General features: G+C 55.5%; 10 protein-coding genes across 10 annotated transcripts; 7 read left to right on the top strand and 3 right to left on the bottom strand.

Moving 5' to 3' along the window:
- Nucleotides 1-69: 69 nt before the first annotated feature.
- On the top strand, nucleotides 70-1593 carry PG986_000829 (transcription factor Tfb2; the record flags this gene model as incomplete). The annotated part of the gene is made up of 3 exons (XM_066837051.1): nucleotides 70-75; nucleotides 98-1490; nucleotides 1565-1593. The coding sequence occupies 3 exons, from the start codon at nucleotides 70-72 to the stop codon at nucleotides 1591-1593; spliced, it is 1428 nt and encodes a 475-aa protein (XP_066705944.1).
- A 590-nt stretch (nucleotides 1594-2183) lies between these two features.
- PG986_000828 (uncharacterized protein) lies at nucleotides 2184-3356 on the top strand (the record flags this gene model as incomplete). The annotated part of the gene is made up of 3 exons (XM_066837050.1): nucleotides 2184-2298; nucleotides 2379-2467; nucleotides 2595-3356. 3 exons carry the CDS (start codon nucleotides 2184-2186, stop codon nucleotides 3354-3356), a joined length of 966 nt encoding a protein of 321 aa, XP_066705943.1.
- Nucleotides 3357-3831: 475 nt separating this feature from the next.
- Nucleotides 3832-4907, bottom strand: PG986_000827 (uncharacterized protein; the record flags this gene model as incomplete). Its single annotated transcript, XM_066837049.1, is given in 2 exon segments — nucleotides 3832-4890; nucleotides 4902-4907. 2 exon segments carry the CDS (start codon nucleotides 4905-4907, stop codon nucleotides 3832-3834), a joined length of 1065 nt encoding a protein of 354 aa, XP_066705942.1.
- A 1137-nt stretch (nucleotides 4908-6044) lies between these two features.
- On the top strand, nucleotides 6045-7196 carry PG986_000826 (RTA1 domain protein; the record flags this gene model as incomplete). Its single annotated transcript, XM_066837048.1, has 3 exons — nucleotides 6045-6163; nucleotides 6225-6371; nucleotides 6446-7196. The coding sequence occupies 3 exons, from the start codon at nucleotides 6045-6047 to the stop codon at nucleotides 7194-7196; spliced, it is 1017 nt and encodes a 338-aa protein (XP_066705941.1).
- Nucleotides 7197-7888: 692 nt separating this feature from the next.
- PG986_000825 (uncharacterized protein) lies at nucleotides 7889-8386 on the top strand (the record flags this gene model as incomplete). Its single annotated transcript, XM_066837047.1, has 1 exon — nucleotides 7889-8386. One exon carries the CDS (start codon nucleotides 7889-7891, stop codon nucleotides 8384-8386), a length of 498 nt encoding a protein of 165 aa, XP_066705940.1.
- Nucleotides 8387-8842: 456 nt separating this feature from the next.
- On the top strand, nucleotides 8843-10471 carry PG986_000824 (fungal-specific transcription factor domain-containing protein; the record flags this gene model as incomplete). The annotated part of the gene is made up of 3 exons (XM_066837046.1): nucleotides 8843-8928; nucleotides 8995-9624; nucleotides 9913-10471. 3 exons carry the CDS (start codon nucleotides 8843-8845, stop codon nucleotides 10469-10471), a joined length of 1275 nt encoding a protein of 424 aa, XP_066705939.1.
- A 383-nt stretch (nucleotides 10472-10854) lies between these two features.
- PG986_000823 (uncharacterized protein) lies at nucleotides 10855-11196 on the bottom strand (the record flags this gene model as incomplete). Its single annotated transcript, XM_066837045.1, has 1 exon — nucleotides 10855-11196. One exon carries the CDS (start codon nucleotides 11194-11196, stop codon nucleotides 10855-10857), a length of 342 nt encoding a protein of 113 aa, XP_066705938.1.
- A 2815-nt stretch (nucleotides 11197-14011) lies between these two features.
- PG986_000822 (uncharacterized protein) lies at nucleotides 14012-15238 on the bottom strand (the record flags this gene model as incomplete). The annotated part of the gene is made up of 4 exons (XM_066837044.1): nucleotides 14012-14056; nucleotides 14468-14621; nucleotides 14677-14833; nucleotides 15106-15238. The coding sequence occupies 4 exons, from the start codon at nucleotides 15236-15238 to the stop codon at nucleotides 14012-14014; spliced, it is 489 nt and encodes a 162-aa protein (XP_066705937.1).
- Nucleotides 15239-15787: 549 nt separating this feature from the next.
- Nucleotides 15788-18394, top strand: PG986_000821 (uncharacterized protein; the record flags this gene model as incomplete). Its single annotated transcript, XM_066837043.1, has 6 exons — nucleotides 15788-15800; nucleotides 15974-16264; nucleotides 16373-16617; nucleotides 16664-17311; nucleotides 17394-17548; nucleotides 17605-18394. 6 exons carry the CDS (start codon nucleotides 15788-15790, stop codon nucleotides 18392-18394), a joined length of 2142 nt encoding a protein of 713 aa, XP_066705936.1.
- A 2805-nt stretch (nucleotides 18395-21199) lies between these two features.
- PG986_000820 (uncharacterized protein) lies at nucleotides 21200-22645 on the top strand (the record flags this gene model as incomplete). The annotated part of the gene is made up of 4 exons (XM_066837042.1): nucleotides 21200-21398; nucleotides 21453-22051; nucleotides 22091-22489; nucleotides 22601-22645. The coding sequence occupies 4 exons, from the start codon at nucleotides 21200-21202 to the stop codon at nucleotides 22643-22645; spliced, it is 1242 nt and encodes a 413-aa protein (XP_066705935.1).
- Nucleotides 22646-22972: the final 327 nt, after the last annotated feature.

Below are 22972 nucleotides of genomic sequence, written 5' to 3'. Positions count from 1 at the left end.
CGGCCCCATCGCCATTACCGACCATGAGATAGCGAACATTCTCATTGTTGACCAGACACCTCCCTCACGATGTCGGTCAACACCAACTCCCCTCCAGCTCTCCGACTACCTGGAGAAGCTGCCGGGCACCACCTTCAAGCGCCTCTACCAGCAGCCCTCGACCGCGTTCGCCATCTTCCGACGCATGCTGCCGCACCTCGCCAAGACCTTCGTCATGGCCATGCTGTACATGCCCACGCCCTTCCTGATATCCGACCTCGAGATCTGGGTGAAGCCTACCTCGAAGCGCCAGAAGGACCAGGCGCTCGCGACCTTGCGCAGCCTGCACATCATCCAGAGCGCCGGGCCCCAGTCCATGACCCTGACGACCAACTTCCGGAACAGCCTGCGCCTGGCCCTCGAAGGCGGCGGCGACCACCACTCCTTTGGCGTGCCCTCCACCCTCCCTGTGCCCTCGGACGTCGATCTGGCGTTCCTGGATCGGTATGCGCGAAAGAAATGGGACGACATCCTCCACTACGTCGTCAACTCGGTCGAGTACTCGGATATGCGCGACAAGGACACGAGCGGCGGCGGGCCTAAGGCGTCGGTCAAGGAGCTGCTCATTGCCGGCCGCCTCGTCGAGAAGCGGAGCGTGGCCACCATCAGCATCACGCAGGCGGGCTTTACCTTTTTGCTGCAGGAGGCCAACTCGCAAGTGTGGACGCTGCTGCTGCTGTGGCTAGAAGCGGCCGATGCGGCGGGCGAGCGTGCTGGTATGGACAGCGTGGACATGCTGTCGTTTCTCTTTCTCCTCGCCTCGCTCGAGCTCGGTCGAGGCTATAGTACAGATGCTCTGCCCGAGCCGCGACGTAACATGCTGCCGTACCTCGTCGACTTTGGCTTGATCTACATCCCGCCGCACGACCATCAGCAGTACTTCCCCACTCGGCTGGCTACGACCCTTACGAGCTCCGAATCCAGCTTGAGGTCCGTGTCGGCCGGCTTCTTGGCCGCCTCCGAAGGGGGCATATCCGACGCGGGGGACAAGAACGCCATCATCCTGGAGACCAATTTCCGCGTCTATGCGTACACGTCGTCACCACTGCAGATTGCGGTTTTGGCCCTGTTCTGCGAACTGAAGATGCGGTTCCGCGAACTTGTGTCGGGCAAGCTGTCCAGGCAGTCTATCAGAAAGGCCGTGGACATGGGCATCACGTCGGATCAAATTATATCCTACCTGGCAACACACGCACACGAGCAGATGCACCGCTTGGCCGCCGCACAGAAGAAGCCGCTACTGCCTCCCGTCATTGTCGACCAGATTCGCCTGTGGCAGCTCGATACGGAGCGCATGAGTGTTTGCCCCGGCTTCCTCTTCAAGGACTTTGAGAGCGTGCGCGAGTATGAGGACATGGCCAACTTCGCCGGCGAGATTGGCGTGCTCAAATGGCGGAACGATAGGAAGGGCATGTTCTTCGCGAGCAAGGTCGAACAGATTAAGGACTTCAGTAAGTTGACACTTCTCCCGCCCCCTCCCCTGGCCGTGTGCCTTTGAACGCGAACTGACCCGTGGTCCTTGCAGTGAAAAACCGGCGCAAGGCTGAGCAATAACTCGGCCGCCAGGCATATGAAAACGGGGAGGAGCATTTCGGTTAGAGAGCATTAGTTTGGCGTTCTAGGGTAAAACGCTTCTGCATTACGAGACTCGGGTCCAGTGACGAGGAGCATAGGGGGTTAAATGATATCCAAGTAGACATTCAATCGTTCTGTCGTTTCTCGGGGAGGGAAGAACATCGTGTGTGCATACGACGAACAATCGCTCATCTGACAAGGGTATTAATGAAAGTGTTTATTCGATTTGGGTCATTCGATTGCTATTCAACTCGGGGGCTGCCTCCCACCGAACAGACTTCCCACCTAACCAATCTCCAGTGGACTTCTTGGAGCAGGTGCTGCCCAGCAACAACGCCGACGGCCACTACGGCAATGAAATCTTGACATTGAGCAAGGGAAGCAGCAGGCCATTCCAAACCAAGCTGGTCCCTTCCGCTTCATGCCTCGAAGATATCGGCAGGGCCTGACTTGCGTGGCGATTGTCTCCTCACGCCCCCATCGACATTGATTTCACCCTCAGCATCCAACCGTAAACCATACCTGAGCTTCAAGACCCCAGATCCAACACAGCAGTGCTTCAATACGTCATGCTCGATGGTCGCCTGAACCCGCTGGAGCCGGTCTGGACATCGTTTGGCATCATTCGCATCCTCTTTGTCGGCACTTTCAGGGCATTGTGGAGAATCTTCGCCCTTCATCTCAGTGCGTACTGTGACCTCCTGAAGTTATGGACGCCCCTCATCGCCGCCGTCCTCTGCGCTATCATACTGCGGGCGATACAGCGATTGCCCATTCGCCACTTCGTCGAAGCACCTTCGCCGCCCATGACGAGCCACTGAGCATTACGGGCATGATCAGCCACTCTCGCAAGGTAACGCCAACTGGGATCGTCCTACCCAAGTCCCCGGCAGCGACCGCGGCTCATTCGTCGCGCACAGCGATCCCCACCTTGTACTCTCAGACCAACAACGAAAACATTCCCCCCCAACACCTCCAAGGAGAGCCTCAAGGCCAAGTACAAGCCGTTTGGCAGCCTGCCCAAGTCGCGTTCGCTGAACGTCTTCTCCAACCTGACGGCGTCTCTTTCCCGCGGCACGCTGCCCAGCTTCAGTCGTACGCCCTCGATGGCATCCACAGCGGGAGCGAGCGAAAGAGCCGGCCAGAGATCGCGTACGGCTTCTATTGCGTCGTCAAAGGAAGCAGAGGTCGTCGTCAACCCTCGTCAGGTCACCGGTGCCCAGTCGTGCGAGTACTGGACCGGCCGCTTCATGGCTCTGCAGGACCGCTTCCACTCGGAGATGTTGCTCCCCGAGAACCTGACCACTCTGATCACAGCGCATGCGGATCGTTCGCAGATTCTCCCTCCTCCTCCTCCTCCTCCTCCCGCTCCCCTCAAACCTGCAGCTGTACCGACGTCGTCGTTCATTCCGAATATGTCCTATCCCGCCACCCGAGGCCATAAACACACGTCATCGACCTCGAGCGCTACTTCGAACCGAGCCTCGCGAGATCTGGACGCCATGCTCCTCTTGGACGAGGACAATCGAGCGCGAAGAGTTTTCCTCCACCTCGAAGCATTGTGCATCACGCACGAAGCCAAGAAGAGCCTGCACACCTGGCAGTACAACTACGCACGACGCATGGGCAAGGAGTGTCTGTTGCCCCGGGGAGGCGGCGAGTCGAGCCGGGGATGGGTCGGCCGGCTTCTCGGCAAGAACGACCATGGTATCAAGCGAGGAAGCATCATTGGTGTCGCTTAGGAATCCTTTCGTCGCTGCGCTCTATACTCATTAACGTAGATACCGCATTTTTACCCACGAAACGCATCTTGGCAGCTGTAAGATAGGGAAGAAGATACAACAGGGGTGGTCAATATGCTTTTGGTTTGCTCGAGGTCAAAGGCTGGACTTTATAGATACTCGAATCACACATACGTCCAGCGTCATCACTTGGCTGCTAGTGCCAGCTGTGCTCGCGTTATATATCAGTTTACGTTCTAACGGTGTACGTTAATTACATCGGAATGGATGTGTATAAGGGGTGTAATCGTACTATGCGAATCACATTCAAGGACATAACTTCAGGACCCAAGTGGGCAGTAATTAATTGTGAGTCCAAGTTGGTCGGGTTTTGTCACTGCTCTCCCATTCTAGACACCACCAATGGATGACGGAGGCATGTTGCCTAACTGAGGTAATCGTTCCTATTCTTCTATATAATCATATCTGCAGTCTATTAGATCTTGCTGCTAGGACGACTCCTCTCCGCCGTATTCCGCTTGGCGTCCAACACCAGCGCGACATGGTGGCTCAGCGCCACGACCTCGCCCTGCTGGTCCAGGATGACGACCTCGAGGTCCTGCCGCCCGTTGCGGATCCGCTTGGCGCGGACGCGGACGAAGAGCCACTCGACGCCCTCGGCGGGCAGGGCCTTCTTGATGTCCAGGTTCAGCAGCAGGGTCGGGTACCAGAACTTGGCCAACGGCAGCGGCTGCCTCTTCTTGCTGTCGCCGCTCGAGGAAGAAGAAGAAGAAGAAGAAGAAGAAGAAGAATCGTTCTGACGCGCCGCGACGAGGCTCTCGATGACCTGCGGCCAGAGATCCGATACCAGGCCCAGGCTCGCGTCGGTGAAGCGCTGGGCTGGGTCGGCGAACCGGATCCATTCGTCGCAGAGGCTGTCCGCCGCGTGCCGCCCGCCCCGGGGTAGGTAGATGCGCATCTGCTGGATCACCTTGCGGAACTCGGGGAACGGCTTCGCGGTCCACTCGGCCCAGTGCGCGTCGGCGTCGCTGCCGCGGGTCAGGGCGGCGAAGTCGGACGGCGGGGGTGGCGGCGGCGGGTCTAGCTGCCAGCCCGTTTCGAAGGTAGGGCCGGATTCCGCGGCGAGGTTGGTGTGGGTGATGTAGGCCGCGACTTCTTCCCTTTCGTTGCTGTTGCTGCTGCTGCCATCGCCATCGCCGGAAGAAGACGCCGTCGTCGTCGTCGGCTGCGACAGGGTCACGTGCACGGTGCTGGTCTGCCGGCCCAGCTTGACGTCGCGCACGCGCAGGGTCGCGGGGCCGGCCTGGGTCCGCCGCAGGAACTCGGCGTGCAGCGTGATGGCATGCGGCTGGCTCTGGGCGGCCAGGGTGGTGCCGAAGTGCAGGGCCGCGCACCGCAGCAGGACCGAGGTCACGATGCCGCCGTGGGGGACGCTGCCGACGCTCCAGGACGCGTCGAAGGCGGCGCGGTAGGTGTGGGTGCTGACTTGCTGCACGGCGGAGGCGGCGGCGAAGGTGGGGGAGATGCGGCTGGCCTCTGTTGGACCGACATGTTTGAGGTTTCTTCGTTGCGGATAGTCCTGGATTGAAAGGCAAGGGGCTGGTAATGACGTGTCTATTCTATAATGGTCTATTTCGTCTGATGCATGTCGTCCTTGGGGAGTAATGAAAATGGTTACGGCCTCGGCATAAGGCGTTGTAAGGAGGTTGTACCTCGGCTGCCCCGCGAATTCGGTAGGCTAGAGCCGTCGATCGCTCGCTCAGATGGCGACCGTTTCGTCTCTGGTATCCTGGACTTCAACACAATAGCTTAGATGGACTTCGATGTATTTCAGTCCTTGTACACTAAATACTTGCGAGATCAGAGTGATGATAGCCGTTTGACAAGTGCTCAAACCCTGCTGTCGCCCCGGTAGGATCTTCGCCTGGCGTTGTTGAACTGGTACTATTTGGCCCCGCGGACGAAGTCGCACTTCCACTCCCATGCTTGTCGGTGGCAGCACCACATTCTCCCGCGATCTGATTTGCCTGCTGTACGTCGGCCGGCGGCTTACAGTGTTGCAAGGCCCTTTGCCGCTGGTGCACGTTGCTCTTTGTTGGTCGTCGGCTTCGCAGGGAGAGCATGATGTCTCGGGCCGCTAACCTAACTGGTAGGGGGTGGGGTCCATCAGTTAGCTGTACAAGGTGCCCACGAATAGGGCTGAAGGAGACGATATCCTTCACCTACATAGGCCACTCCTCATCACCATGCAGTCACACTGATTCATTTCAGACAACCAAAAGATTCGCAACAGCTGACGAGTTGGCGACCTTAGCTCACCACTTGAGCTCAAAAACGTGGAAGCCAAAGCTTGGGCTGCAGAATCTCTCCGGCCGCCCAATCGCGCACCCCGCGCATCCGGGCAACCGGGCCAGTGCCTATAAGTAAGCGCTAACCCGGGACGCGATAGCACAGCCACTCAACCAGTGTGAGCATGTACTCTTATACGCTGTATTGCCTATTCGGGTCATAGTTAATGAAGGCAACGCCATCAAATGAGAAGATATAAAGCTACTAACTTGACTGCTTCTTGTGAAACCATCCTGTCCTCTGTGTGGTCTATCACCGTGAGTATTTCTTTACCATTCGTCTCCGTTACTGAATAGCAAGATCTCTACATCAACCACGACAGATTGGACCCAAGGCAAAATGTCAGACGGACAGATGGTCGAGGGGTCTCTCTATTACTATGCCCCCAACGTAGGGGCAGCCGCCTTCTTCATGGCGGCCTTTGTCGTGGCCATGGTTTTTCATTTCGTCCAATGCTGGTAAGTTCGGAGCCCAACAGACCACCATGGTAATTTCCCTTGCTCACTCACCACTTGGCAGGCGATACAAATGCTTCAAGGTCACAGCATTATACCCTCTCTGCGGCGCTCTGTTCACTGCCGGGTTCGCTTGCCGTCTCTACGAGGCCAGCCACTACGATAACATTCCCGTGTATATCGCTTCCCAGTGTCTGATCTACTTTGCCCCGTAAGTTTTCGATATGGCTTCCAACCTCGGGAGCAGTAGACATCCTGGGACCTAACTTGCTAACCTCTGTCCAGACCACTTGCCGAACTGGCCAACTACCACATCCTCGGCCGCTTGCTATACTATGTACCATACTGCACCCCAATCCACCCTGGACGAGTCCTCACTACCTTTGGAGCTCTTTCCGCCGCGGTCGAAATATTGAACGCCCTTGGAATATCTTACATCGCCAATCCCAATGCAGGAAGTGACTTCAACCAGCTCGGCGAGGTCCTAACCAAGGTACCGCTCTTCCTGCAGATAGTGGTCATCGGCCTCTTCATCGTTTTGGCGTCCACCTTCTACTGCCGCTGCCGCCAGGCCGGCGTGGCGAGCCACAACGTCTCGATGGTCCTGTGGACCCTCTACATCAGCTCCGGTCTCATTCTGATCCGGACCATTTACCGGCTCGCCGAGCACTTCAGCACCTCTCGCTCGCAGCTCATGGACCCGAACCTGGACTGGAGCACGGTCAGCCCGATCCTGCGCTACGAGTGGTTCTTCTACGTCTTCGAGGCCGCGGTCATGCTCATCAACATGCTCTTATGGAACACCCTCCACCCCCGACGATGTCTTCCCGAGAGCTACCAAGTATACCTCGCCCAGGACGGCAAGACGGAGCTGGCCGGCCCTGGCTGGGAAAGCGGGCAGAATTTTTGGATGACGCTCATCGATCCGTTTGGTTTCATGCAGTGCACGCGAGACCGGCAGAAGGGCAAAGGACACGGCACTGAGAAGCCGTTTTGGGAGGACAATGGCTACACTCGCAGCAATAGTCCTGTATGATAGCTCTGGGCAAACCGTGGGCTTTAGGTGTTGTTGTACGATTAATACTTGGAGTTTGGGTGTATATCCTGCCTGTTTTTCAGATGTGAATCATGTACTATAGAGCTACTCTGCATTCACAGGCATTTGTATACCATGTATTATTAATGGGTAATCCTCATTGGCTGAACACCTGATCCGCTGATATACCTATTCCATATACTGGTGATCGTCAGGAACCCCTTGCATTCTGCAGCTGCTTTGGTGTGCCTATCTCGGCATCTACATGCATCTTTGACACTGGACTAGCAAAGGAGAAGGGGCTTGTCTCCAATATACTAACTACTCTAGGTCAAACGTTCGCATTTCGACCTATCTTCTGCCGGCTGCGCCATGGTGGCAGAGCAAGCGGCTAGTCGCACCACACTAGATCGGATCGGGAAACGTGGTTGGCCAAGACTCTCGCCGACGATCTGACTGCATACCGTCTCCACCACTAGGCCAAGCTGGGATATAACTTGTACATCTACCAAGTGGTGCAACCCGTCCTGAGTTCCCGTTCACAATTCACCATCTCCGCCAATCCTCCGACGCCATCGTCGTGTCCGTACGACCATCGCGCATCACTCACCACGCCAAACATTGTTGACTTTGATCCCCGTTGTCCAATCAGCATACTTGGTGTCCGTCGGGGCCGTCTGCCCGCCTCAGGTATGGATACGTCAGCTGAGTCGGCCCGGCGTTACTGCTGGGAGTGCCAGAGACGCAGGCTCGAATGTGACTCTACACGCCCTGTATGCAATAAGTGCCGCCAGGCCGGGGTCGTTTGCCCTGGCTACGACGACAAGAAACCCTTGAGGTGGTTGGCTCCGGGCAGGGTCACTTCTCGGAACCGTCAATGCAAGACCCCCGCTGCCAAGGAGAAGAAGGAGAAGAAGGAGAAGAAGGAGAAGAAGGAGAAGAAGGAGAAGAAGGAGAAGAAGGAGAAGAAGGAGAAGAAGGAGAAGAAGGAGAAGAAGGAGAAGAAGAAGAAGAAGGACGAGGACTCTGCTGTCAGCCTACAGGCCAAAATCGATGCTGCCATGGAACGGGCAGTCCGTGTGCCTACCGAGATGTACGAGGGCTCCTTGGTCCCAGTCGTCCATCTCAGGGACGACGTGTCGGAAGCCGTCCAATCCGCATGCTACTGCAAGTCGAACCCATTTCTTTAGTGCACTGCTAGGACATGTTTCCGACTAACATCAAGTCACTCCGTATCTAGATAATATACGTATCTATCCAACTATACAGCCGCTTGCACATTTTGGTCCCAGTCCCTACACCAAGCCGATACCATTGGAGGTAATGAGGTACCTCACCGGGCCCATACGGCGTACCTATCTCTGCTTGGCACTCGGCCATTACCTGCACCAGACACGGCCGCCCAAGGCCGAAAGGGCCGAACTTTGGTATCGTTTCCACACCGAGAAGGGGCTGAGTCTCCGCGGTATCTCCGAGGCGGTTGTTCTCGAGAAACGCAGTCAAGGACTTGACCAGACTGTTCTCGGCATTATGTGTCTTATGCTTGTCGATGTACGTGCCCACGCGCCGCCAATGCACCTCGACTGACAGCCGCTTAGCTCTCTTATGGATCGCCACGGGACTGGCGTGTCCACTTCCTCGCAGCCATGAATGCCTTGGCGTGCCGTGGAGGTATCAAGCAGCTGCACGCGAGGAACCCCGCCATGCAGCCCACAATCAAGTACTTTATGATGTAAGTTCTCGTAGCTTTGTCCCGGCACTCATGCAAAGCAGTTCTGTTTGCTGATCAGACCGACAGCCTGGGGGTGGTGGCGAGCTCGACGAGCCCTCCCGAGGACTATCTCGTCACCACGCCGGAGCTGGACTTCCTAGAAGAAGTCTACGGAAAGGGAGACTACCCGACTGTTCTCTGCCCGCCCTCTCTGTTCTTGATCATCAGCCAGATCAACCGGTTGCGGCTCCAGACCACACAGCCGCCGGAAATGCATGATCCGGACTCGCCCTCGCCCCAGGACCTGCTGTCGCAAATCCTCGGCTTCAACCCAGACGCGTGGGCGAGCCTCTACCCAGAATCCTACCAGCAGCTGTTTCTCCTCGCGCGCATCTACCACTCCGCGGTGGCGCTCTACTGTATCTCGGCGCTGCGGAACCTGTTCCCCATAGGGTTCCTGTACAACCTCTGGATGCTGCGAGTCGCACACGCAGACTGTCTATTTGGTCTCTTGCGCGAGGCCATCCTCTCTCCGCAGACTAAACTGTGCCTCATGTGGCCGCTGAACGTCGCCGGCGTCGAGGCGGCCACGAGGTCCCTCTCGGACCGCCTCTTTGTCGAAGAGGCCCTGGACGAGTTGAGTCGGGGCCTCGGAACGGGATACCCCTTGGTGGCGCGCTCGGCCATGCAGAAGCTTTGGGACTCGGGCAAGACAGAGTGGGATGATTGCTATGACAGGCCATATGCGTTCCTTTCTTAGCTTGGTTGATGTTGCTGGTTCGTAAAGTCGATACTTGCGTCTCAAAAGGCCTGGATCTGTTTCGACATTGCTGATTGGCCGTTTCTTTTGCATTTCGACTCAAATTTACAACCGTCCAAGAAAACTGCCAATACCTCCAAGCTCTTCGCCACCAGCCCTTGACCACCGAGCTGCTCTTGCAGGTCTTGTCGGCTACCGATTCCGCCGCCGATCTCTGTGCTCCATGGTTTATTTCGGGCCCTGAGCTCCGTGCTACGAGACGCCGTCGTTACCATTTTGTCTACTCCTGCCGAGGTCCACACGAGCAGTAGACTCCATCCAGAAATACGAGGCGCTGCCCTGGGGCCCCCTATTGAGTCCGTCTTCGCTCTTGTGCGAGCGAACCGCGGCGTTCAGTTCTTCATCGATGAGTTCGATTTCTCTCCGAGAGGACCACTCGGAACTCCAGAGCTTGTGAGGGAGAATGCCGTCGACAAGTACGGCCTCGGCTCGCTGCGCAAGAGACTCATCGCGGAGCGCGCCCGCTCGCCGACGGACCCAGACCAGGCCGCTTGGCTCGGCAGAATTACAGAAACGGTCATCGCACCTCCCCGTGTACGCGGCCGGCTGGCTCACAGTTTCGCCGCCGTTCTCCTTCTAGGACACAACTGGGTCGCCGCGGCGGATTCCTCGCTGAGATGTCAAGTGGCCGTCCAGATGGTACCGTTGAACCCCGGCCCGAGCACGAACAGGGGCAGAAGGCCGCTTTTCGGTACAGTACAGACAGCGGCTGTATCACGGCGATTACTCGCTGATAAGAAATGATTACAAGTTTATGGGGACAATCTCAGGTATATCAGAATCCATTCCCGGCATACTACGTACCTACTTACACGAAGCTGATGTGCTTCCATACACACTGGGGGGCCGGTCATACAAAAGCAACAAGTCACATCACAGATTACCTGATCTGAAACCGGACGCGCCAGGCACATGTTTCACCGCCGACGGATTATGTGACGAATAGTCAAGCAGGCGCCATCGCCAACGCCTGCTTTCGTCTTTGGGTTCTGCGCCGCCGACAGAGGCCAAATCGGCCGCGGCACAGGGAACGCCAAGTCCAAGACGAGACCTTCGTCGATGGGGGGTAACCTCGGAGCCCGCCACGCGCGTACGCGTGGTCGGCGGGTGCCGAGGAACCGTCGTTGTCACGGATGGGGAGACGGAGGAGGCGACGGATGCGGAGACAAAGCAGGCGGTGGGGGTTGCGCGTTTTCGCGGGCTAGGATGTGAGCAAGCCGCTCGGTGATGATGACGGGGTTGCTACGGAGGGGGTTGGGATGGTCGCCGGAGATGTTGCTGTTATGGGCTTGGGTTGTAGGCTCCTCTGAGCGCAGCTCTGACACAGCGTTACGTCGTCCCATATGTATCTGTGTAGGGTCTCCAGGAGACTCCTCTTGGGAATGTGGCTCGGGGCTGCCCATAGGAGAATCAGATGCTTTTTCCTGGTCCCGGTTAGGGCTTTTCCCGCCTCTGAGATGGTCCGACATGGCTGAGAATGCTCGATGGTGGCGATGTACGACCAGTAGTGTTCAGCACCATAGTACGCGCACCCTTATTTATGTATATCTTCAGTATATTATATGCATTTCCTATAGTGGTCTGTTTATAATCAAAGGATTCCTCGCACTCAAAACAGGGCTTTGTGTATTATTCAATGTTATATATCCTGCTGCAAAGCATTCGGCTTGTCTTGTCATTGTCCAATTTCACATAGGAACAAAGGTAGAAACTCCCAGCCTTGGCTTGATAAGCACAAACGTATCAGACACAATGCCGAGAACGCCAAGAGAGACGGTCGACGTGGATTTCAGCAGGGTATCGTTGTCGACAAAGGTGCAGCGAAAAAATTCATCAAGGGGCTGGGGTCCCAGTTCAGGCTGCTACTGCGGATGGTACTACGCCGGTTTCGAGTCACTTGCTTCTGTTGGCCTGCGATGGTATGAGTCAACGAAGTGGCGGCGGACCACCCCTCGGAGGTCCTGCGGAGGCGAAGCAGCGTGTCAGACATCACGGAGAAGGAGCAGACTGTAAATCGCAGCCGTGTGGGATGATCTGAAGTTCACGGGAAGGAGGACTGCCATCTCGGAAGACGCCCAAGGGGTGAAGACGGTAAGATTCTATGCCACCATTCCCTCATAGACTGTCCCGGCTGCGTGTGGCCTCGCGTGGATGTTGTCCATGTAGTGCAAGAAGGGTCAAGCACATCAGCATTGGATGCCTGTTGTCAAGCAAGCACCTTTCATCTGATAGCAACAGTCGCTGCTTGATATGTAGTAGAGGACGTCCTGGCTGACCACGAAGCATGCATTTCATCCAGCCTACCCAAGCGGCATGGGCGGGCGGATGACGACTTCACCGGAGGAAGGTGTGTAATATCTCACAGGGCACTACAGTACGCGTTGAAGCATATAGTTTCACATTAATCTGACAGATAAGAGTACTATTCGTCTACCTTGAGTGCCAAGAAATCCGTCGACCTGACGTGACAGGCTCTCAAATGCTGGTATCTTATTAGTGCTCAACACCCGGAGGTCTATTCTAAAAGCCATTAAGGGGCAAGACTAGATACAAGGTAACTCAAATAACGTGTTTCCTGCCAAGAGACAGATCGTTGCCGCTACTGGCAGAGACCTGGTGATGAACGTCTGTCGAGCAGTTCTGCTGTTTCTTCCTCCGAGTTGCTTCCTCCGTGGCCGCTGTATCGGGCGGGTCTCTTGACTTTTTTTTTGTTCTTTTGCTTTCGACTCATACCAGCGCAGGCCAGATCGGGCGGGTTTGGGTGTATCCTGACAGCACTCGTCGAAGCCGGGAGCCTGCTCCTCCGGGTCGGGTTTCTTGCAAGATTGTGTGCCTCGGTTCTTGAGACTCGGGGTGTTAAGGCGCCGGGCAGGACCGACGACATGAAGGTCATGGCAGAGCCAACGAACACGAGGTGATGCGAGTAGGATCGGGGTGTCTCATGGCACGATTGACGAGGCTCGCGAGGTTCTTCTTAGTAGGGCTCGTAACTACTGACGTAGGCGGCTTGCAATCACTGAGAGGAACGAGAGGTTACGAGTATTTGCTCTCAGTAAGCCGCAAGACTGGGCGTGTGGCGACTAGCTTGCAAGATATGCTGGTCACAGATCCGTACATGTAAGTAAGCAAGCAAGTAAGCAAGCAAGCATGTATATATATGCATACATATACCTACGTATATGTGCATGTAGGTAGGTATGTATGTACGTGGGTATGTATATATGTAAGTAGGTAGGTAGGTATGAGCACCCGGAGGCGGAATACGAGACTTGCAAAGAGCACTGAGGGGATACTCGATAGCGACTGTGGCGGGAAACCCATCTGAATACTCGGGAGAGAGGTCTCGTTGACTGAGTACACACTGGACATATACAAAACCACGGGGTAATGTATCCGCTCGCACAACTTTGTCACGGAATCGTTCCCATCGCTTCTACTAAACGATCTGAATATATCCAGTTCCTCCTGACCGCCACCCCGGAGTCTATCGCGGGGTTAATCCGAGGCGAGCTCCTGGAGGTAACTTGTTGCTGGTGTCATCCCTGAGAATACAGGCCTGCGTGACTGCGTGCAGGGCTGAAGTGTATGACGGTCATCAGCCAGTACGGAGGGCGGCGGCAACTTGCTGGCCCTCGACCGACCCAAGCCACCTTGTTCTGACCATATGGAAATGTATGGGTCATTGTAATGACGGCCACGAGACAGCAGAAGTCAGAATCGACCATGTCATCCTGGTTGGATGTACTGGGCTTGGTGGTCCTTTTTGTGTATTCGTCTCGTTTCTGATCCACGTGCAATGGCGGGAGAAAGAGCGTCCATGGAGCGTCGTCGGGTTCAGTCAAGGATGACTGACGCTTGGCGCCATCTCCCATCGGCTCAGGGCTCAGGGCTCAGGGGGCCCTAGGGATATGAGTGTGCTCTGGGAATGGCACGAGAGCTCGACGGCCAACCTGTTTCCTCCACGAGCGCCGGTCCTAAACGGCGTCGGCGTTTGGCTGGGCAGTGGCCGGCTTGTTGCGTCCCCGGGCTGAACATCGAAGAGGTCCTGTAAGTGTTCAGGTTGCTCGGTTGAGTCGCTTGCTTGTGCTGGCTTGGGCATGTATGAGCCGAAGAAAAGGCCCTGAACAAGGTGAGGCAAGGCGGTTGCTCGCTTGGCGCCCCGGGGATTGGGCATCGAAGTCGGTCGTGATGAAGGCTCGCTGCTCTGCTTGTCGCCCGAAGAAAGGAAGGTAGCCGGTTCGCGCTGTTTGATCGGGCTTCGATGGACAATCTGACCTCTGGGCATCAAGCCGCGAGGGTACCGTTGATTTGCCAGAGGGCCTTCCCTCCCTAGTTAAAACGCGAGTTAGATCCAGGAGGCAGGAAAGTAGGAGAGCAGAAGAGCAGGAGAGCAGAAGAGCAGAAGGCGAAAAGGCGAGGATAGGGGGCAAAAAGACGGGGGAATAGAAAGAGATAAGGCGAGAAGGAGGAGAATAGGAGAAAGTAGCAAGAAAACATAAGAACAGGAGAATCAGTGGATAGGAGAACAAGCGAATATGAGGATAGTAGGATAGTAGGATAGGAGGATAGGAGGATAGGAGGATAGAAAGACAGGAAGACAAGAGAACAGCAGAACAGCAGAACAGCAGAACAGCAGAACAGCAGAACAGCAGAACAGCAGAACAGCAGAATGAGAAAGGAAAGACAGGAGGGCAGGAGGATAGAAGGACATGCGCAGGACAGAAACGGAGAGACAGATACGACCGCCAGGGTGGCAAGTACGAGACGCAAGACATTCGCCGCCATGTACTGAATGATTGCGCTAGGGAGCCAGCTTGCGGCTACGTTTGTCAGACTGAACTTCTCGCGAGATCCGAACTGGCACTCCTCTCCACCATGGTTGCGCTGGATCTTGCTCAAGAAGGGTACAGATCAAGAGATCGCGAGCCTGCGTCAAATGGAAAGAAAACCTGATGCCCTCCGGGAAGTTATCCAGCGGGGACAGGGCGGCCAGGTCCGCCAGGACCGACCGGATCTGCGGCTTGTTCTGGCGGCAGGTCGGGAGGTAGTAGAGGTCGTCCTCGCGCATGCCGGCGGCCGACAGCGAGGGGCCGGTATGGTCCTCGCCTGGAGAGGGGGAAGGGGGCCAGGTGGCGGCGAGAACACGTCACAGGTTTACGAATGGCTGGCCATCAGCACCAGGGAGGCATGGACCGGATGAAGCAGCATGTCAATGGTGTTCTGGTGGAATCGAGACAGAAGGTTCGGATTCGTCGCTTGCAGTTGTATAGAAGCTATCTACATATATACATTGAGGTTCTCAAGGCGCTGGTGAGGAGTCGACAACGTAAAGGGGCCGTGATCGAGGAGGAAGATCGAGAAGATCGTGGAGGGGTTACCTGCGTGCCTCTTGTTAGCCTTCGTTGTAGTAACAGAATCGACGGGGCTCACGTGGGTGATGATCATAGTAGTATCACTGGGCTCATGAGGTTCTTCGTAGTAAGGTCGGAGGCTCAGGAGGTGCTTGTCCATCGTAGTAGGATCGAAGATCGCGAGGCCATCATGGCAGTATCTAGGGGACTCGCGGCTATCTCGTAGAAATAGGAGGATCGGGGTGGCTCATGGTCGACGAGCTTGATAGGTTCGTTGGACATGACCACCGACGTCGTCGAAGGTGGCTTGCGGCAGAAAAGTGGTTATGCTTGCTGACTTTGGCGTTGTTGGCCCGTGGTCGATCTTGCTGACCTCGACGTGCGGACAGGCGAGTTCATGCCGGCGGTGATTGCTAGTTGGGCGGCCACGCGAGGACTGCTTTGAAGATCCATCAAGCCAGTGGAAATGGCGCGGCGTTGACGAGAGGGACGTAAAGAGGCGAACAGAATTGAACAAATAATTATTCCGACCAACATACAGCAGCACGGTGGGGCTCAAAGGCACAAGTGCGTACGCTCTTGGCTGAGCAGCCTTATCGCTGTTTTACAGTACTGTTTTCCAGTGGATGGCCAAGGTGCTGCTGGGGCCACTTGCACCGAGGGCAAATACACCTCCCGCTTGAGCTCCTTTTCTCCCGGCCTCAGCGCTATGCTCGTGTCTCGTAAGCTACCTACCCCAGCACCCCGTCTCAAACCAAGACTCGAGGCCAGTCTACGATTCTTGATTGCTTCTTCCGACTTACCTAGCAGGCGTACGTTGGTCGACTTCGCCCGGGTCTCTACACGAGGATATGATCGCCTGTACCGCGCGAGGAAGCATTCAGGGAGTCTGCAGGGCATCAGGTCGATCTGGCGAACCTCCGCGGGGAGTACCAGCGCGAGCAGGAAGCCCACGACGAGACCGAGGCGACGCTGCGCAAGAAGACGCTGGACTCCGGGAACCAGAACTTGTCGGTCGAGGTGCGGCAGCTGCAGTTCGAGCTGGGCGAGGCCGAAGCCAAGCTAAAGGCCGAGGAGACGATCCGGGCCAAGCTGGAGGATCAGCTCGAGGAGACGCGCGCAAAAGTCGAGCGAGCCGTCTGGCGCGGCAGCATTGGTGCTGCGGCAGACCAAGCTCGAGAGCGAGGTGCGCGAGAACTCGCAGAAGGAGCAGATCCGGTCTCTCGACGCCGACGTCACGCTCAGGTCGAAGCAGCAAGAAATATTGCAACGCAAGTTTGATGCTTTGGAGGAGACGGCGGCAGAGTCGGCACGCGCTCTCGCCACGGCCAATTCAGACCTCGCGGCAAAGGAGTCGTCTCTCAATGCCAAGGCAACGTCTGTCAAGATGGTCGGAGCACCATTGCCGAGCTGAACGCGAGGATCGAGGCCGGGGCCGAAGTCTCGGAGAAGCTCGAGAAGGAGCTGCGGCAGAGAGAGGCCGAGTTGCGTGCGGCCTCGTGGCACGAAGAGAAGAAGGACGAGGAGATGGGGACCAAGGTGAGTGAGCTCCGAGGCGTCCAAGAACAGCTGACTGCCTGCCGAGCGAGCGTGGCTTCGCTCCAAGGGGCCGTACAGAACCGAGAAGAGGCGCTCCGAGCTGCACGAGACTCGTCCGAGAAGCAGTGAGGAGTTCCAGGATCTGCGCGCCAAGGCCACGGAGCTCGTCGTTTGCAAGCACCAGTTGGCCGCCGCCAAGTGGAAGATGCAAAAGACGGAAGCGGAGCTGGACAATCTCCGTCCAAAGGCCTCGGAACTTGTAAGTTACCAAACCCTGTTGACCGAAGTTCAGGGGTCTCTGGGCCAGCACAAGGCAGAGCTCGAATCCGCAAAGTCCCTGGATGACAACCGGCTGCTCGAGATCCAGAAGGCCGCGGAGGAGCTCGAGGAGCTTCGTCCCAAAGCCGTCGAACTCGAAGATTGCAAGACCCGGCTGGACAGCGCTCGCAAGGAGGTGACTGCACTGCAGGAGGGCCTTGATGGCATGCAATCACTGGAAAAAACCAAGTCGCAGGACCTGGAGAAGGCCCAGAACGAACTCGAGGAGATCCGTCCTAGAGTCGAGGCTTTAATGGTTCGAACCCAATCTCTGGAGGCAGAGAAGGGGGCGCAGGCGCGCAGGGTCAAGGAGCTCGAAGGGGAGTCCGCGGAGAAGACGCGTCGTGAGACTGCGCTCCAGAAGCAGCTCGAGATGGTGAAGCAGTCGGCCTCCGATGCCCAAAGGGCCAGAGGGGCGGACAAAGCCAAGCCATGAGCAAAGCTTGACGGGCGTACAGCGGCGCGTGAGAGACCTGGAAGAGGCCGCGCGCCAGGAAGAAGCAGGCGCATCGGAAGTCCGGCGCGAGCTTGAGGGGACCAAGACGTCGTTCACGGTAACCACGGCGGTCCTGAAGACGCTCGAGATATCGATGGCGGCCTGGTTCGAAGGGAGGTTCGGCAAGCTGCCCCGATCGGGCTGGAAGAAGTTTGCCATGATGTGGGACCCAGGCAGGCCGGCGCCCTCTGGCGTCGAAGAAGAACCGGCCGCCTCGTCGGTACCCTGGACGGTGGGTGCCCCCTGGCTGACGATCGCGTCGCCGAGCCTCCTGATTGTTCGTGCCTGCGTGACCGAGTCGCGCGCGTCTTTTGGCTGGCAAGTAACGAAGCCAAATGGAACCTGGACGATATGAGCATCGCACTGGAGCTGCTGGCGTCCATCTCCAAGGACGCGAAAAAGAATTCATCGGACACCGTAGGCATCGGACATATGCTGCGTGTGGTTCGAGAACCGTTCTTGAGAAAGACGTCCTCCGCGATGCACCTCAGAGTGCTTGCCGCCTTTGCCCTTGGCCAGCTTGCGACGGTCGTCGGTGTCGAGCCTGTCGTAGACGAGACATCAAAAGGGAGAATGCTGCTGCCGCTGGCGATCGAAGAAGCGACGGAGCGGTGTGGCCGCGAAAATGGTGCCGCCATCAAGGGCGAACTCTTGATGCGCCTGCCGGACGACCTCAGGGTGGTGGGTGATTTGGGCATCTACAAGGAAGAGGGCGAAGATTTCATGGTCGCCGTCGATTTCTCCAGCCGGGTGATCTGGGCCATTGATTTGTGCCATGCGCAGCAGATCCGGAACTTTCCGTACTCGGAGCTCGTCATCGAGTCTCCAGACACGAGGCGTGGAGGTGACTTGATTTGGCGCGATCCTGGGATGAAGTATGAGGTTTGGTGGACTATCAAGCTACTTCCCCCCAAGGAGATCAACGTGGATGCAATGGAACCTTACGTGCCGTTGTTTACATAGTTTGATGTAACTGGAACAGAGAAATAGAGATGAAGATGTTATCTCGATAGTCAGCAATCGTGTCCCCATTTTCGTGATGTCAAAAACAATGGCCGACCATCATATTCCGTACTCATTATCGCTACTAGTATGTATGTGCTTGGAAATTTTCGGTCCTATCTGCTCGTTTGGCGGGTAAGTACCAAACAGACGATAACATCTCATCTTCCAATGGCTACTACGACCATTCCATGCCTGTCAAAAGGACTTGATTACATTAATATATGATAAGCTCTGCCTGTCGAGTCGACAGGAACAAGGCGGCAGTGGTAGTGCAGGGATGAGAGGTTGGGCGTGAACAAATTCCACATAGGGGGCTTGGATATATCCCATTCTACATTTGTGTTACGCGCTTTGGGTGTATCTCCCTACTGGCCTGCGCGAATATTGGTCCTCCCTTGCGGCTCAATCGGTCTGGCCAGCCATGGCGACGATACCTCTGACCGGCCTTGGTACACATCATCCTAGACTACAAGGCATCCGCCGCTAGCTGTTACAAATCTACGTTGGTGCTATTGTTGTACAGGCATGTCTAGCCCTTGAAAGGGAAACGTGCCGCCGAAGAGGTCTCGGTTCTTGGTCCGGAACTCACGGGGCAATAGAGTCGATGTAGTGGACGGTTTGCGTCGTCGAGGTAGGCATCTACTCGTCTCTCTGGTCGTCGGGATTATGTAGGGCAGATGGCCGTGGTCTTGACGAGCAGGGCCAAATGTTTTGTCGAGGAAGATCGAACATGTCGTCGGATGGATGGGAATCGGGAAGGCGTGAGACAAGAATGTAGAAAGAGCATGTTGCTCTGGTTGTGCGCTCACGACTGTGGCCGTCCATTTCAGAGTCAGAATGGAGAAAAGCTGAAATGGGCTGATGGTGAGTATCGCGAAATACACTGGGTGCTGGCTGGCAGTGCGTGGACTCCGTCGCTGGTCATTGCTGGTATCGTCCTTCAGCAGTCAACAGCGTGGCTCTAACCAGTAACCGTTGATGGCAAATCATATTGAAAGATTCTGACACGCGGACAGGCAGAACATCGTTTCGGTGCCGCGATAACAGTGGGTATCCTGCCATTGCCGTGGTCAAGTCATTTCATCCGCATTGTCTCGCATACAGCAAGCTTGAAACGATGAAGGATGGTCTCTAAGCCCAGGGGAGCCATCATAGAGTCCGAGGATAGAACAAGAACCTATGGCATGGTGGCTGAAGTTCATCTTCATCCTCTTACCGCGGACGCGAGACATGGAAGTATTTACTCGAAAGTGGTAGTGAAATTGGAGAAAGCCAGAACCGACTTTGCAAATTGGCGACTTTCTGATGCAACGCCACAAACAATGCCAAGCTCAGCACATAGCGATTTGTTTACAGGCCCGGCACGGATCAGGCAAAATGAGACATGAAGTAGCAGCTATGCTTGACCGAGGCCAGGGAGGACAAAGGTCCTTGAGGATCAAAAGGGAAGAATTAATCCCGTAGATACAATGATGTTTGCCATTAATACCACTTTACAGAGCCAGATATTAAACGTGCGTATCCGTACATTTCTGATGCATTCTCGTGAATGAACTGTGCGGAATGGGCGCGCGTCGTCTCTGGATTTTGCCTGAGGGACGTCTTTCTGTATCTGGTCGAGGCGGTACTGATAAATGGGAATAATCATACGTAAAGTACTTACAAAGTCCCAATGTCGGACATCGTCCAATGTTCGGTGACAGGTATGCGGGAGAGATTCAGGGAAGACAATGAATCGGTTTCGACAATCCCCAATCATTGATCCTGGAATATGCTGCTCGTGAAAGACGTGAATGAAAGTTCGCCGTGCCACAGAACCCAAGGCGATAATATTCCATGTCTGGAGTCTCTACTGCCACCGTGGGACCTCAAAGTCGACCATCACGGAACTCGAATCCTGAAGCCAATTCACATGTATATTTTCAAACCACCCTGCTTGAGGACATGTCTCCGTGGGTGATCTCGCCATGTCCACAAGGTGATGGTGAGGCCTGTGCAACAGTGTGAGGAAATGGTCAAAAGGGGGCTGGTGTGGCACGGTTTGGTTGTAGCCTCAAGAATATTATCTACTGATGCTGTTGCATGATGCCATGTAGTCCCGGTCCCCAAGAGCAGATATCGTGTTCGAGCAGATGCCTTGGGTAAAGAAGCCCATAGTGGTCGGTAGTGTCGTCTGCTTCCTGGTGTAGGGCAAGCCAACGAGGAAGAAATCGTGCAAAACACGCCCCTTAGGGCACTGCCATTCGTCTGCGTACCTGGAGCTTCCACTACCTACTTGGGTTCATCACCGCATGGTGGAATTACAGGCGTGTCAGTGCAATAGGTACCTACATGAAAAGCAGTACCTGCCCGAGTCTCCCTCCATACATGTAGGGCACATGTAGGCACACGATACCGCAAGTCTCGAGTATGTAGCAAGAACAGGCAATCAGGTAGCTGCTAATCCGGGTTAGCCAACCTCAACATATGTCTGATGTCTCTGCATCTGGTGAAGAGGCCAGGACCTCCATGCCATACATGAGTTCGTGCCTAGGTAGCAATTGACAAAAGAATGCATTCGGGACGTGACCCATAAGTGCCTAAGGACACACTGCGAACGCTTGTAAGCCCACGGCAACCCTACGTACGTACCCACTCGGGAAGGCGGTCAGATACTGCCACAACAATTCCCAGTGTTTTGTTTGTGCAAGTCAACTTGGTGGTTTGGAGATTTCCTCTTTTCCTCTTCATCCAATTTTCTTGCCACAACGTGTCAACACCAACATGTCGACACCAGATCAAGAATATTTTAATCGTATCTGGCAAACGGGCCGCGAGTGGCTCGTCACAAAATCAGGAGGCCATGCGCCTCTAATCACAATTCTCAGTCAGGTCATCCGTGACAATGTCACGAAACTGGACGGTGCTAGGACACCCAGGGTGGATTTCCTGTGGTCTATCGCCTCAGAACTCTGGTCCACCGGTACGTGCTTGCTCCTTGGTCTTGCTGCTCGTTTGATGCTGACATGATCTGCAGTCTGCGGGGACGATCAACTAGGACAACGCAGGCCTCAAAAGCAAGGAATTGCACCAGAGGCCGATATGTTAACACCCGAAGTGATCAGGGAGGTCACGATAGCTAAGTATGAAACGGTCGACGATTTGATCGATTCTCTTATGAAAGTACCTGCCAGCAAGAAACCCACGGCTTCATTTGTCCCTCCGTCGACAAAACCACGCGGAGGCCTGGCGGAGTCTCCATGGGCCAAGGCTGGCCCTGTCACAACCAAACCCCCTGCCACGCAGACAAGCGTCGCGAAACCCCCTCCGTCAACCCCAGCCGCGCAGACAAGCGTCGCGAACCCATCTGGAAACCCCCCAGCGGCGCAGACAAGCGCTGCGAAACCAGCTACCCAACCAACTGAAGATCTGGGATCGGACTTCTTTACCCTGGTCGGAGCAAAGGCCAAGACTCCTCGGGCGACCGAACCGGTTGCGAAGTACAGTCTGTCATCTTTGGGCCTTCCACCCGCTCACCCTAACACCTGCCTCAGCTATGAAGTCAAGCTGCCACGCGATGTCAAGGTGTCGGAGTGTGTTGTACCCTACATGGCGACCCTAGGCAAGCTCCTGGGAGTATTCATCCACACCCCCAAGGATCAGAACTCGATCTAGGTCAAGGTTCACCGTAGCAAGACCGACCGGGGTTTACCAAAGGACGTCCTGGATATGGACAATGAAATCAAGGTACGCCGCGCGTACGACATCTTCCTCCGTTGGACTGCCGACATGTACAAGAACAAAAAGGCCAAAGACTTGACCAAATTTGTTCAGGGTGTCATGGTCGAGGATGCCAATTCCATGCTTGAGCGAAGCAAAACCAATGCCGGGACGGTCGACCGAGGGGTACAGACGCAATGGCGAGTGGCACCCCCAGACGAATTCCCGGAGAACTCTCACTTCTACAGTCCAAGGCCCGGAGAGGCTGCGGAGCAGAAGCAAAGGCAGCCAGAGCAGAAGCCAGAGCAGAAGCCCGTGGAGAAGCCCGTGGAGAATGTTGAATGGCCTTTGTACGTACGTACGGTGGTTGGCGATGCACAATATGGTATATTTCAGGTCCTCTATAATGTATACTCTATCTAAGTAGAGAGGGGATCGTGAGATCCCCTTTGTACGGTGAAACAGATGGTCCGTGCGCACAGCGCACGTGATCCCCTTGAACCGTACTAGTTGTTGCCTCTGAGCTGGGTATTTTAACACTGGCAACTTTTTTTTTAAGAGGAACGCACCCCTTTTCCGTACCTCCCCCGTAGATCGTACGGACGTGTTGAATTATCCGATCTTTTGCGTTCCTTCTTTCGGTACGGGTAGCGCCGTACCTGCCTTGTTTACTCCTGGTAATATAACTGTGTATCGTGCGGTAATAAAGGAAATATTTTACCCTCTCCCTTTTTACCTAAGCTGGGGTTCGGGTTTTTCTACGTATGCTTTTATTTGTATAGTAAGCCTATTCGTGGAAATAAGCCGTTCGAGTGCTTGGTTCGGAGTCTTTTTCGT

Source organism: Apiospora aurea (genome assembly GCF_038362705.1).
Source record: "Apiospora aurea strain CBS 24483 chromosome Unknown utg000001l_segment0_segment0, whole genome shotgun sequence".
NCBI lineage: Eukaryota > Fungi > Ascomycota > Sordariomycetes > Amphisphaeriales > Apiosporaceae > Apiospora > Apiospora aurea.
The sequence above is the reverse complement of the archived record's forward strand: the minus strand, read 5'-3'. Positions and strand labels throughout refer to the sequence as shown.